This window comes from Trypanosoma theileri (genome assembly GCF_002087225.1).
Source record: "Trypanosoma theileri isolate Edinburgh chromosome Unknown TM35_Tth_16_V1, whole genome shotgun sequence".
NCBI classification, from domain to species: domain Eukaryota; phylum Euglenozoa; class Kinetoplastea; order Trypanosomatida; family Trypanosomatidae; genus Trypanosoma; species Trypanosoma theileri.
The window spans coordinates 157,723-171,642 of NW_021639858.1; the positions used below are offsets into that span (position 1 = coordinate 157,723).

A 13,920-nucleotide genomic window follows, 5' to 3' on the forward strand; every position below is an offset into this window, starting at 1 on the left:
AAAAAAAAAAAAAAAAAAATGATATGGAAAAACAAAGGAAAGATTGTTGGTTGGTGGCCTTCATGCAAATCAAGAGGAACAAAGGAAAAAAGAAAAACACATATTAACTGCTCGGCAAGGCATAACATAATCCATATGTTCATATATTATACTAAATTAACTGATACGCCATGTACAATTGTAGTCTATGGTAATAGAGATAAAAAGTGGTACACGTGGTTTGGAACAATTTAAGGAGTACTCACAGAATCTCGTGCTGCATGGTTATTTCGTACTGCAGCATTCCCAACTTCATGGTGCCACTGCCTCACTTCACTAAGAAGTTTGTCGTACCGTTCCACAAGATCCGCATTATGGAGCCGTTTCTTTGGTGTAGCCAAAGCACCAGCAGCAGTACTAGTACTAGTACGGCCATCATCACCACTTGGAGTGAATGTTACATGATTACGCTTCTGTCGTGCTGTATCACCATTCTCTTTCTTTGGACTACAAAAAGCACGTGATGGGGGTGATAGTCTTGGTTTTCGCTCTCGCTCATGACTAGAACCGCGATTCGCAAGGGATAGCGCATTACCATTTTTACGATGGCCCCCATGTAGCGCCTCACTTGCCGTGTGTGATCGAGCAAAGGGTGTGGGTGCAGCAGACATCTTGACCCCACTCTTCACTCCTGTTCTCGTTGCTGCTGTGGCTGACCCTGCAGCTGTGCTGCTCGTATGGCGCGATGGTAGTCCATTAGGACTTGCTCCTTTCTTCGCTGCGGCGAAAGATACACTTTTCTTTCCATCGGTGGGGCGAAGAAAAGCGTTCGTCGAATCTGGCGACCTCCGTAGCGGCGCCGTCCCGTTGGCTGCCAGTCGCCGTAGTCCAGTCGTACTGTACGACGAGACGAACGGCTCAGGACCCGTACGTGTCTTTTTGGGGGCCACCGGGAGATTATTACTCCTCACATCCGTAGTGCGAGAGACTTTATCTTTACGTAACGTACCCACAACACCGTTTCGTTTTATTTTTCGTAAAGGAAGGGGACGAGCGGTGGTGTCTTTTCCAGGTGTACGATCCTGCACCATACGTTCTAGACGTGCTTCCATGCTCACGACAGGTGATGCTGAACGGAATGAATCCAAGAATAACGTGGATGGTGCAGAACCAGTATTCATAGAACGCTCAAAAACTGCTATCATATCTGTTGTAGATAAAGAAGGTAAATTGGCAAATATCAATGCCAATTGAGCCTCCTCTAATAAAGCTGGATTACTACAAGCTAAGGGAAGCATATGTCGTATGGCTGAAACGCAAATACCAAGTGATTGTGCATATTCTTCTTCTCGGTTCATGCTAGATCGACATTCTTGGTGATAATGTGCTGCCAGACATTCCGCTTCTGTACAACTTTGTCGAAGTTTCACATTATCTAAGAGAAGTTCAAGTAAGGGATGTTGTCTCTCTCGTAGTAATTCTCCACGAATATTTGCTATAGTACGATCTGTGGCATTCATTTTTTCTAATAATCGTTTCATTTCCCCACCTTGAGCGGCAGATTCTGCTTCCATTTGCTCAATCGCATGACGAAGACCTGCTACACCAACAGGGGTAACCTTTACCCCATCTGCTCCAGTATTACTGTTTCTTTTTCTAGTAGATAAAAATCGGGCTAATTTCCATTTATGTTGCCTTAATCGCATATCTAATTCACTATTAGATTGTTCTGCTTCTCGCATCTCTCGATATAATGTTTCCTTTGCAACAGAAAAAGTTTTTAATTTATTTTGTAGCTCTGTATACGCTTCAGAACCTTCAGCCATTACCGACATTCGAAAAGACACGCGATGTGATGGAGGAGCATGAGCAGGTGAAGCTTCTAATGAATCTGGACGTCCTTCCGTTTCAAACGTTAATGGACCTGCAGATAAAACTTGTACATCACCCCTTCTAGATGACAAGGGTGCTACAGATGGGGAATTTAAAGGTAATGGTTGGGAAAGCGTTGAAAATGGAGTTCTACCCATATTTGAAGTATAAGTACCTCCTTTTAAACGCAAAAGTTCATCTCGTGCTAATGCTAGTTCCATACGAAGATCCTCTATAAGTGCTTCTTGACTTTTTGCAACTTCTTTTGAATCTACTTTAAACTCATGACGTTTAGCTGCTACTTGAATTTCTTTAGCACGCATTGCAAAAAGCATTGTATTAACGGTTTCTTCATATTGTACACTACTAGGACTAACACAAAAGAGCATTAATGTTCGACAATTCCCACCTAAGCAGTCTCTTAAAAGTCTAGTTAATTTAGAACCACGGTAGGGAACATAAATTGCTCTTTTATGATGTTTCTTACGCTGCGCTAGCGCTTGTACAACAGCAGCTAATGCTAAAAGTGAACGATTAATGTTACCACCTTCACGCAGACGAATACCAGAATTACTTGTACCTGCCGCTCTTTCAGATCCTGCTAAATCACAAAAACGAATACGCCCAACGGTACCAAGTGTTGCATCTACTCTATCCTTTACTTCTACTTCCATTGTAAGAATAGCATGAGATCTACTTGATTGGGCGTTTGCGTTTGTAGCGGCCACAAAACGATTGGTATGACCCTGTTCCACACATTTGGCAAAATCTTCTGCGGTCTCGGGAGTGAAGTATGTGAGTCCCTTCACATTAAGACTCTCCGGGTTCACCCCAGCATTTCCGCCTTCTTCACCATTGTTGTTGTTCATGTCATCGTGACCAAGATCCTGCACCTTAAGCGCCTTCCGCTTCCCACGTGGGCTCGACGGAGCGAGTAAATCAAACACTTCCTCATTGTACACCTCTAGAAAAGTACAACGTACAGTGACGGTCTTGTCATCCTCCATCTCCAGCCGTTCCTTTGCCTCAAGAATATCCTGAACAGCTTGGTAGATAACTCCCGCTACACTCATACTACCCCCAAACATTGTGTGTGTTTTGCCAGAACCAGTAGCTCCATACGCAAGGATGGAACCGTTCATGCCATCAAAAACACCAGCCACAATACTTCGGCATGCTTCGTACACCTCAATCTGTGTACTGTGTGGATGAAAGACTTTATCCACCTTAAAGTGCTGCGGTCGTGGTTGCGCATTGCGGGCACCAAAGTAGCGTGATGAAGGTGATAATGCACCGTTAACAACGATACTGTCCTTAAGACAATTGACAACACTCTTCACAGAAGGATCAGCATGTTCCACCGTGGAGAGTGGACGCACACGTACAATTACACCAACTGTATTCTGCACATCACACTCCTGTATTTTATCTTCTTCACTCAGGGTAGCGATACCTTCCATAACAGTAGCAGTGGCAGTATCATCAGTCACTGCAACACCATCACCACCGTCACTATCTTTATCAGAAGTTGCGGTGGCCCTTGTTACCAAAACACTCCCCACAGACATTGATGATCTAATTGTACCCCCTATGTTAATGGAGCTACTGCTGATATAAACTATATAGATATATACCGCTTTTCTAGAAAAACTCACAGACGCAGAGGCCAACCAAACAAAGAAACTTTAAAGTGTAATATATTATCTATTAGATTTCTTTTTCTTTTTTTTTTAATTTAAATTTGTCGTACCTGCTCTTCCTTCTCGTATTCTTGAAAGCACGTTTTCAGAGCTCCTATATTATTTACTATAAAAAAAAAATAAAAGAAAGGGAGAAATAGAGACAAGAAACTAACTTGGTAGTACAGTGATATAACAGAAAAAAAAAAACGGCAAACATATATATATATATATATATATAGGGACACATGGTAAAATAAAAAAAAAAAAAAAAAACAGAAGGTCCAACATCACTCTGATGCCCAAGTATAAAGACAAGCCTCCAGGGACAAAACATTACTCCCATTCATACTCCTCTTGGTAGAGATTTTTACTCTGTTTTTTTTTTTTTCCTCTCATTTTGTTTGAAACCCTTTTTTTTTTTTTATACGTTTATCGTTTCCCCCTTGACTTGGTCACATTTTCACAACCTTCCTCTTCCTGCATAAGAGTAATACGCAAAATGGCATCTCGCAACTCTTTCTGTTGACGTCGCTGCTGCTCTTGGAGCGACAACGCGTTCTTAGCAAAATCAGAGTCACATGGAATTCTCAAAACTACGTTGTTGTCATTAGCATTGTTGTTGTTGTTGTTATTACCCTTACTACCCATTGCTTTGCCTGACGGGAAACTTGTACTTCCCGTCTTTCCGGTTGTAGACGTACCAGGCATGGGTCGCCGCAGAAGTGTGAACCGAATCTCCTGTTCCTCATTCGGTTTGGAAGTCGTTGTACTGGAGCGTTGCTGTTGTTGTTGTTGCTGACGATATAGGCGAATGCCCATGGCCAACTCCTGTTCAAGACGGTCCATGCCGCCAGCCTTCGAGTTAGCAAGTGCAGCGTGTGGCAAGGTTTCGTGGGGCTTCCTCGACATTAGCGCATTCAGTTCAGCGTCCAGTTCTGCTTCTTCAAGCCGCATTCGCAATGCCTCAGCCGCTGTGAAATTCTCATTTTCTTGTCCTATTTCTTCTTCTTCTTCATCATCATCTTCTTCTTCTTCCTCTTCCTCTTCTTCATCATCTTCTTCTTCGTATGTTACTTCGGTCCCAGATTTAGAGAATACGCTGGATGTATCATTAACAGTATAACTACCAACTTCAGTGCCACTCTCAGTCTCCTCATCGTCAATATCGTCCAAGTTACTTCCACTACTGTGACTACTCTCACCTTCACTACATGTGGTAACTGAAGAGTCACAAGAAGATGAAGATGAAGAGGAATAGCATGAGCTAGAGTCTTCTTCAGAATCACAGACAAGACTATTCTCATCTGCATCGCTGATATGGTCGACAGCAACTGTGTTAGATAGTACCGTTTCCTCCAGTAACACATCGGAGTCAACATGTTCGCCCCATGCTTCCGTTGTTTCTTTTCGTTCGATCTCACATCCAAGTGGTTTTTCATCCACACGAGAAGGAAATACTCGAAAAAGCGGTGCATCATCGCGACAGCTCGCCATAACGGCTTCACACACCTTCTCATACCACAAGTTATCAGGATGCACTGTCTCACTTTTGACCACCTCTATAAAGGCAGAGACTTCTTCTGCTGTTGCCAAACTTGGTAGCCCTGGTGTTGTCATAGCCTCTTGTAAGAGTTGAGCTCGCACCTTCTCATCATTAGACTTTTCTTTTTCCTCTTCTGTTGGTTTTTCTATATTCATTATGGGCATTTCCTTCAGTTCCTTAACATCACGACGCATGTGTTCATCAAAAAAACTTATGAGTTCCTCCAAACGTTGAAGCAGGTCTAGCGGGATAGGTTCTGTGAGGCTGTACCGATGTTGAAGGAGAAGTGCCACGAACTTTCGCACAAGCTGATGCACTGTAGCTAGACGTTCCCGCATACGAAAGATTCTTCGTTTTATTCTAGCCCGAGTTCCCTCAAGTGGGTCACGCCACCAAGGAAAAGACGGAGCGCACTCTGTAAGGAGAGTAACACAGCACCGCAAACGGATGTGATCATCTTTGGGAGGATCTTCAAAGGGATTATAAAGAAGAAGCATCGCCACCATGTAACCAATGAAACGAATAGTCAGTACACGTCCACGATAGAGATGAGCCAGGAATACACAATCAATAAAACGCCACTGCGGCACTCGGTATACAGCACGTACCGAATCCTTCTGAGAGACATGCCCTCCACCACCACCACCTCCTCCTCCATCACCTTCTCCTCTTATTTTTCCTGTTATTGTTCTTGAAAGTAAAGAGGCAGGGACCTCAATATCACGGCGAAAATCTTCTATAATCTCGTCAATAATGCACTGCATTGCGCTGGTGAGTCCTGCGTTGGAGAGATCAGCGACAAGTTCCGCCACAAGCGGCACTGCGTCCCACCGCACATTCTGTAGAGCCCGCAGTGCACGTAAAAGTCCTCGACAGGCGTCAACATCGGCCCATGGCATACGGAGAAACTGCGTCCGCACAAAGTCATATTTCTCTGATGAGAGTACCGACTGCAACAGATACCGTGCGTACTGTTCAAGTGTTGACGGTGTGCTTGTATTAACGCTATGGCGAGACCGTGGAGGTGGCGGTGGAGGTGTTAAAGCGTGAAAGGCCGATTTGATCATTTCACGTACGTCATCCTCAAGTAAAGCCACCGGCAACGCCTTCTTAAGTTTTTGAAACAGTCTATCAGTCTTGATGTGTGTTGGGTGATTACGAAGTAGGAACAATCCGCCGTGCTTCATGGCAGCAGTGAGAGTGACTGCACTGCAGGGATGAGTTAAATCATCCACCGCTGACACCATCATGTTTATCACCTGAGATGGTGGAATTACATCAAACTTCATCAACTCACACAAGTAACGCACAGTTACACCAATATGGCGAAGGGACTGCAAATGTATACTCTTTACCTGAGGTGAGGAGATTGGTAACCCTTCAAGAACAATATCAGATTCGCTAACTGTATATCGTTTGTAAACTCGCCTCCAGTGTGCTTCTAGGTTTTTACCAAGAAACTCTCCAATCTGAGGAAAATACTGGTACATTATAGCAGCACAACGCGCCATATATGGAAGCATCTCAGGATAGCGTGTACGAGGGTAATCTCGAAGTTCCAGTGATAACAACATTAAACAATTTGAAAAGAATAACAAAGCCCCAGCAGCTGATTCAGAGACGCAACGCAGCGGTCGAAGAGCTTCTTGAAGGAAAGAATCACACCAATCATCAATGGTAGTAGCACTATTACACTCTAACAGTTCTTCCAATAATTGTAATACGGTTGAATAATTATCAAATAATGATGCAGGGACAGCTAACGCCACCATACGAAGTCGACGACGCTTCATCATTGCGGCAGCTTCGCTAACAGATGGGAACCTACTCTCTTCTGAATTTTCTAGACTCGTATCAAGTTCGGTACTCTCTATTTCACACTCCTCACTTTCTACTACTACTACTCCTTTTCGTACTTCTTCCCCTGTTCCTGATCCTGCTAATAATAATGATGATGATGATGATGATGATGATGATTCTGTAACTACTGCCCCACTTATAGCTTGACGCCTTAAGAGTAAATCCCAATTCGCTTTTCCAGCCTCATATAACGGTTTTAAATCATTTAATACTACTTGTAAATCAGGCAAATATTCATAAAATATCCTTTTTTCATCATCTTCAAATCGATTATATGATTCTGCATTTTTTACAGTATGAAATACTTTTGCCACAGAAGTGATTTTAATCTCTCCAGTAATTTTGGGCTCTATAATAGACAAATCAATTGGATTTGGAGCCTTAAAACCTAACATTCCAAGTAGATTATCACACAATACATAAAACTCTTCAACATACTCCTGAAACAATCGAAAGCGTATATCCTCTGGAGTATTACGAGTACCCCTTCCATGTGACTCACTCATGGAATGCCACTTAGTCTCAAGTTTTTCTTTACGATCATTATATATTTTCAAACTTGTCCTTGCAGAGGATATCAATAATGACGCAAACTGTTGTCTTTCATCATGTTTACAGTAATAATCTTCAGGAAGTTTGTATGTTTCACAAAGTCTTGCCCAACTAAGCTCCTCCATCTGTTGAACTAAAGTGTCATCTATGTGAACTACAGATTTCGTTGTGGGATTAAAAGTTAGTCGAGACCCTACCGGTCCAAGTAGAAATACTGTAGCATCTGTAGTTTTACTCTGATCACTTACCATCTCTCCAGAGTAACTAGAAAGGTCATGAAGATGCCTTGTTAATTTTTCCTCTTTAAATTCTTTATTGAAATCCGAAGAAAATAATGTATTCTCCTTTCCAAGAAGTTCAATTCCAACCTTGCGCACGATAAGCAATATTATTGAGAGAATAGTTGAAGCAACCAAAGGAGTAGAAGATGATGAAGTATGTTTTTCCAAAAAAATATGCATCAACTTGAGAAGCTTTAGTAACGGTTTAGCCTCTTCAAGAAGTCCCACTAACCACCACTCAGAGAAAACTCTAGCCACTATGCGAAGTCGATTAAATTCTTCCATTGGAACCTTACTGATCGATCCAGAGTTCGAATTTGATGCAGTAGCACTAGTAGAGGGTGTTAAAGAAGTATATGATGTTACTACAGTTCCAGAAGCAAGAGTAGTATTTGTACTATTACTACTACTACTAGTAGTAGTAGTAATAGTAGCAGTGGTATTAATATTACTAGTAGCAGTCAATGGGACATTCCCGTCACCGCTCTCAGTTGGTCTTGTCAATTCTGCAGATTCATTTATGCGCTCGATTGCTGTCTTGACAAGATTCACGTCAACAATCTTCTCTGCACTCTCTTTCAGTCCTTTCTGAACTAGGGGCCAAAATCCCTCATAGCGCTGATGCACTTCTGAACATACAAGTACAAATGACGAAACGTCAGTTGACTTCATCTTTGTCCCATGGCAGAGCGATTGCACAACTCCCTCAGCCGCTTCGGAGAGAAACATACCAAAATTTAGGGTATCAAGTTGGGCTAATATTATCTTTTCTGAAGATTCTGCTGAATAATTTTTAAACCGTTTCGCCAGAGTAGTGGCCTTCTTTAAGTCAGACTTTAGAGTTGAAAGTTTGGCACGGAAAGCAGTGCGCAGCGGCGCAGGGTTTTTGTTGCGACTTCGCAACTCTGCTCTCTGAAGAATAAGGTCTACACTACTGAGAGTCATGTGCGTAAATGATAAAATCACCCCTAACACACTCTAAAAATATTATGCAAAATAAAATAAAAAATAGAAAGCAGAGAGATGTAAAGTGATTACACTATTACATAAAGAAAAAAAAAAAAAAAAAAAACAGTGAATGAGGGCAAACAAGAAATAAATAAACAAAGATAAATAAAATAAAATAATTATAATAATAATAATAAAAAAAAAAAACAGGGCGAAGAATAACAAAATCCTAAGCGAAATGAAAAAAAAAAAAAAAAAAACACATCAACTCCACTTTTCTTACTTGAGATCCTCTTTTTCTTTTTTGTTGTTTTTCTTCCAGGTTTCCTTCATGGTTTACAGCTTAAAAAGAATATTCCCCACTCGTCTTTTTTTTTTTTCTCTTTTGCACTATTCTGAACTACAACCCTCATTTCACTTTTTATCACTTGTTTTTTTTTTTTTTCTTGCATGTTTGTGCTACTTTATGTTTCTGTCTATACTCTGTATATGGAAAGAAGCAAAGGATTCCTTCTCACTACTATCTATGGGTAAATCTCTGTCGAGGAATCACAGCAGATATCAAGATTATCTTGCAATCATTGATGATCCCTCATTTTTCTTTTTTTTGTTGTTGTTGTTTTCTTCTTTTTTTTTCTTTTTTTTTTCTTTGGTTTTTCGACTACTCTTCTGTTGTCCCCACCTCCTTTAAAATTAAAAAAAGCCATTTTCTCCAGATTCTCTTACTGTGGTGGTGCCTTTTCGTAGAGAAGTCTCAACTGTTCCTTGGCGTACCCCATAACATCCGCCTCATCCACCTCTTCTTCTTCTTCTTCCTCGTTCACATCTTCTTCCTCGTCACTCTCGTTATTTCTGTCCACTCTCTTGCCGTCCAGTATCGTTTCCCGCAATCGCTGCTTCACAAGAGACCACGGCACATTTGCAATATCCTCCTGCGTCATGGATCCCACGAGTGTCTCCAACATGCGATCCACGCGCTGCTGCAGGAGCGGCGGCAATAAAAAGGCCTCACTCTCACCCACACTGCGCACCACCGAAAGTGTTGTTTCCCCACCCATTCCCGCCGGCATTCCTGTTTTCCCCGGAGAGGTCGCAGGGCCTGCAGTTGTGGTGGTTGTTGTTGTTGTTGTTATTGTGTTGGTGGCAGGCGGACGAAAAGGGACGTGTGCGGAGATGTGTATTTTATCATCCAAATAAATTGTCGTGAGGGCCTCCGCGGCGGTGGGTGAGGGCACAAAGAAGGTCGGCAGCAGCACACGGCCGGGATATCGCTTCAGCGCCTCCGCCCCAATTTGCCGCTGGCCCAAACACTCCTGCAATACACGACTGCCAAGATCACAGAGAATACGTATCGTGTGGCTATTTCGATCCAGTACATCATCCGATTGTTTAATGCGGCTAAATAATTCCACCAGAAAACTTGCACACTGTGTGCCATGTCGAAAAAGTTCATCAAAAAGAAGATGCCAAACACGTTGATAGGCAACAAAGTGATTCTCCTGTTCACTGTTGTAAAAAGTATGATGTGCCATAAAAAGCACTAAGAATGGTATAGTATATTCAAGAAAACAACTAAGCGCATTCGGGGATGATAGAGTTGCTCCCGATGTGACTTGTTTAGATCGGAGATGATCACCTACTTGTTGTACTAACATACGTAGTTGCTGATAACCACTCTTCGTTTCCTCAGCAATAACACTGAGAAGGAGAAATGCTACATACCGCATATCTGAATGATTCTGCAAAATATGAAATGTAAGTTTCTGCTGTACTGGACGTCTTACCATTACCTCATCCTCAGCAGAGAGAATCACCGCCACAGCAAGTTCTTTCCCAATATCAGATGATGGGCGAATAATAAGTTTTGATAACTGTTGGTTAATCGAGAGACGGCGACGGCAGGCACCAACTGTGTAGGCATCACGTTCACTCAACATCTTATACGCACCCAACAAAGTATTGAGTGTTGAGGTAATAATACTTGAAGCTCGATCATCTGTGTAACTTAGTGTAATAGCAGTCAAACACTTCGCCGCAGCATCTACAACGGTTGCTGCTAATGAAAAAGGGAGTAACTCTTTTCCCTTTGTCTTCACTTTTGCAGCATCTTGCGTTTCCGTATCATCTTGTATAGCAGTAAATAGGAGTTTCGTAATATTACTCAACAATAATTCCTCTTGCAAAAGTGGGGCCGCAGCACGATCCTTGGCGAATGCTGTTAATGATTTTAACCATCCAACCGTATCACAGAGTACTGGAGATGCTTTATTACCAATTCGATTACGCAGAGCTTCAATTAATTGACTTAATGCTTTGTGATCACGCAGACCATTCACTGTAAGAAGATTCATAAAACATCGAGCTGCCTGTTTACACACCGCCCCCACCATCTTTGGAGGTGTATGACGGAAAAGGAATTCATGATTACAAGTACAAAGTTTCCCCAACATGGTTAAGAGATTTTTCTTATGTGTGGCAATATCTGTAATAGCCGTCATATCTTGAACGGTGGGTTTCATATTTTGTTCTGTACGTTTACTTGCATAACTGGCCCATTCGGTAAGGCACTGTAAAAGAAGAAGTACCCATGAAGAAGGAATGTTTGGATTACTACTCTTACACAATACTTCCAGAAATTCCACCAGAGATAAAGCACATCGTGGTAGAAATGATGGTGCGGTTCGTCCAAATACGAGGAATGTACGCATTAAACCTTCTACTTCACATTGGACTTCACTATCTATACTTGTTGCTTGCTCATTATTATCACAGGCCCCACGAAGGGCTTCTCGCAGTCGTGTCATTAACTCTTCCAAGTGTTCCACTTCTAATGGAAGCATCATTTGCTTTGACAAGGAATCTTGCACAAACTTTAACACAGATCCATCCACACGACCTTTTAACGTCTTAATAAGAGATTCACGTTCAGTTGCATAACGAAGGAGTCCATCAGCACAACTGCTTAAAAATGCTTTGGAAACCCTATCATCTTTTGCACGAAATAAAATATCCCATTCTCCTCGTTCTGCATGCGTTATCGTTTGTAAAAAACTAAGAAGACGATGAATATTATTAATCATTTCTTGACCTTCTGAAGACTTTAGATCTTTATTACGTACTTCTGCACGTAATTGAAATAGACGTAAAATAGTTAATCGTAATTGTGATTTCTTCGCTGCAAATGTAAGTAATCTGTTAAAACTCCATGTATTTAAATGAGCACATAATTTAGCGAAACCATCCACATATGTACGTTCCTTTGTGGCACTTTCCTTTTCAAAATCAAATAATGCCATACTTGACCGTGCAGAACGTCTACCACCACCACCACCACTACTTAATCGAGAGGTGTTGGAATTATTTAATGATGTATCTGTTCCCATAATCTTATTAGGAGGAGGAAGTAACATTTCAAATGTCGACTCTAAAAGAGTCACACCACCCTCAGCATTAAGACATTGCATAATCGCTGTTGGAATCCATGGAAAAAGTTGTTTCTGATAAATACTACAAAGTTGCTCAACAGCAGTTTGACGAACTTTGAGGTTTTTATCCGCCACACGCAGTCCAAGTGTCTTTTCTACTCTTTCCGAAGTAATATAAGAAGATGCAGTCATCATAATATCACCATAGGCCATTACAGCCGCACGACGTACTAACGCATGTGGATCCAAAAGTCGTTGCTCCACATATGGCAATAAATCCCGAACTCGTTCTTCTGTGAGTGCAACGGAGATTTGTGTAGAGGCACGAATGGCACTGGCGGTTAATTGCAGCATCTCTATACGCAATGTATGTTTGGTGTCGTTAAAGCGTACGAGGAGTGCGAGAAAGGCGGAGCGATAGACAGTGACAGCAGACTCATGCGCCCCAAAGGCCATAAAGAAACCACGTAGTAACAGTAGACGGATATCAGACTTTTCGTGATCCAAGTATGGTGTTAACACTGGTATTAATTGACCAACGAGATCCACATGTAATTCCATCATGGCGACTAGAGATTCCATCGCTCGACCAACATCACGCAGTCCACGCCTTCTTGCCTCTATATCTTCTTCACTGGCAAGATCTGCTGCAGTCAACTCACCACAACCATGTTCCATCATATCAGCAATATAACTAGCGATAGCAGGTTGAATAACATCTATTTGTTCTAAAAGAACACGAGCGGCGATCATAGCCCCAGGTGATCGACCCTTCTTCCGTGCAGCATTAGCAATAGCACTATTGTTGTTATTGTTACCATTATCATTGGTATTGCTGTTGGTAGTATTTCCAACACCAGAGTTACGATTAACTCCTGTATGGCGTAGTAATATAGGGGAAGCGGCAGTAATCTCTTTTAAAAGTGGAGCTAGCTGTTCTGGTGTAATGGAGTTTGTCGCATTAAGAATATCAACAAGAACTCTTCCCATTTCTGCTGCTGTGATCGCAGTAATGGCTGTACTGTTATTGTTATTATTATTATTATCACTTACTGCTGTATCTGTTACTCCAGAATTTCCTCTAGCCTGTTGAACAGCTTTAAAAATAGCTGTAAGACGTCCTTGTACTGGTTGTCGACACTGTGGAATAATATATAGGAAGATATGTGAAATACTTGCTCGCTCAATAATGTGATCACATGTCTTTAACAGAGCCTCACCACGTGTTACTTGTTCAAAAGGAGAGGCAAGACACGTTAAAATATCATCCGCGTGTTTACTATCAAATGGCAGTGGATGTCTGCTATCTACAATTTCAGAAACATTACTTAACCGTACAATATCCGAAAGCAGACAACCTGTCATTTGTTGGACTCCAGTAAGACTACTCTTTAAATAACGGGGACTGAGCAATTCTTTTATAAAAGAAGAGTCTACTTCATATGGTGGATTAGCCGCTCGAAGTATGCGATGACACTCAAACAGCCATGAAAGCAATTGGGCATCCACTTTATTATGGAGAACTGTGCCTGAAAGAACATCATCACTGTTGAGATCTGTATTTTCTCCACGAGGCCGCTTTCTTATTAATGATGCCGAACCATCATTTGTTATCATCTCATGTGTAACATTACTTCGCTGTTGTCGCTTTGCCACGGAACGGATCCTGGATTCGGTTTCCATCGTGTTTATTTCTATGTATCTATATATATAAATATATAAATATATTTATGTATCTATATATCTCTCTTTCTTTCTGCGGATATATATATATATAT

General features: G+C 41.7%; 3 protein-coding genes across 3 annotated transcripts; all 3 read right to left on the reverse strand.

Moving 5' to 3' along the window:
- Window positions 1–230: 230 nt before the first annotated feature.
- Window positions 231–3,419, reverse strand: TM35_000161600 (putative kinesin; the record flags this gene model as incomplete). The annotated part of the gene is made up of 1 exon (XM_029026032.1): window positions 231–3,419. The coding sequence occupies one exon, from the start codon at window positions 3,417–3,419 to the stop codon at window positions 231–233; it is 3,189 nt and encodes a 1,062-aa protein (XP_028882588.1).
- Window positions 3,420–3,962: 543 nt separating this feature from the next.
- Window positions 3,963–8,714, reverse strand: TM35_000161610 (uncharacterized protein; the record flags this gene model as incomplete). Its single annotated transcript, XM_029026033.1, has 1 exon — window positions 3,963–8,714. One exon carries the CDS (start codon window positions 8,712–8,714, stop codon window positions 3,963–3,965), a length of 4,752 nt encoding a protein of 1,583 aa, XP_028882589.1.
- Window positions 8,715–9,439: 725 nt separating this feature from the next.
- TM35_000161620 (uncharacterized protein) lies at window positions 9,440–13,825 on the reverse strand (the record flags this gene model as incomplete). Its single annotated transcript, XM_029026034.1, has 1 exon — window positions 9,440–13,825. One exon carries the CDS (start codon window positions 13,823–13,825, stop codon window positions 9,440–9,442), a length of 4,386 nt encoding a protein of 1,461 aa, XP_028882590.1.
- Between the last annotated feature and the right edge of the window lie 95 nt (window positions 13,826–13,920).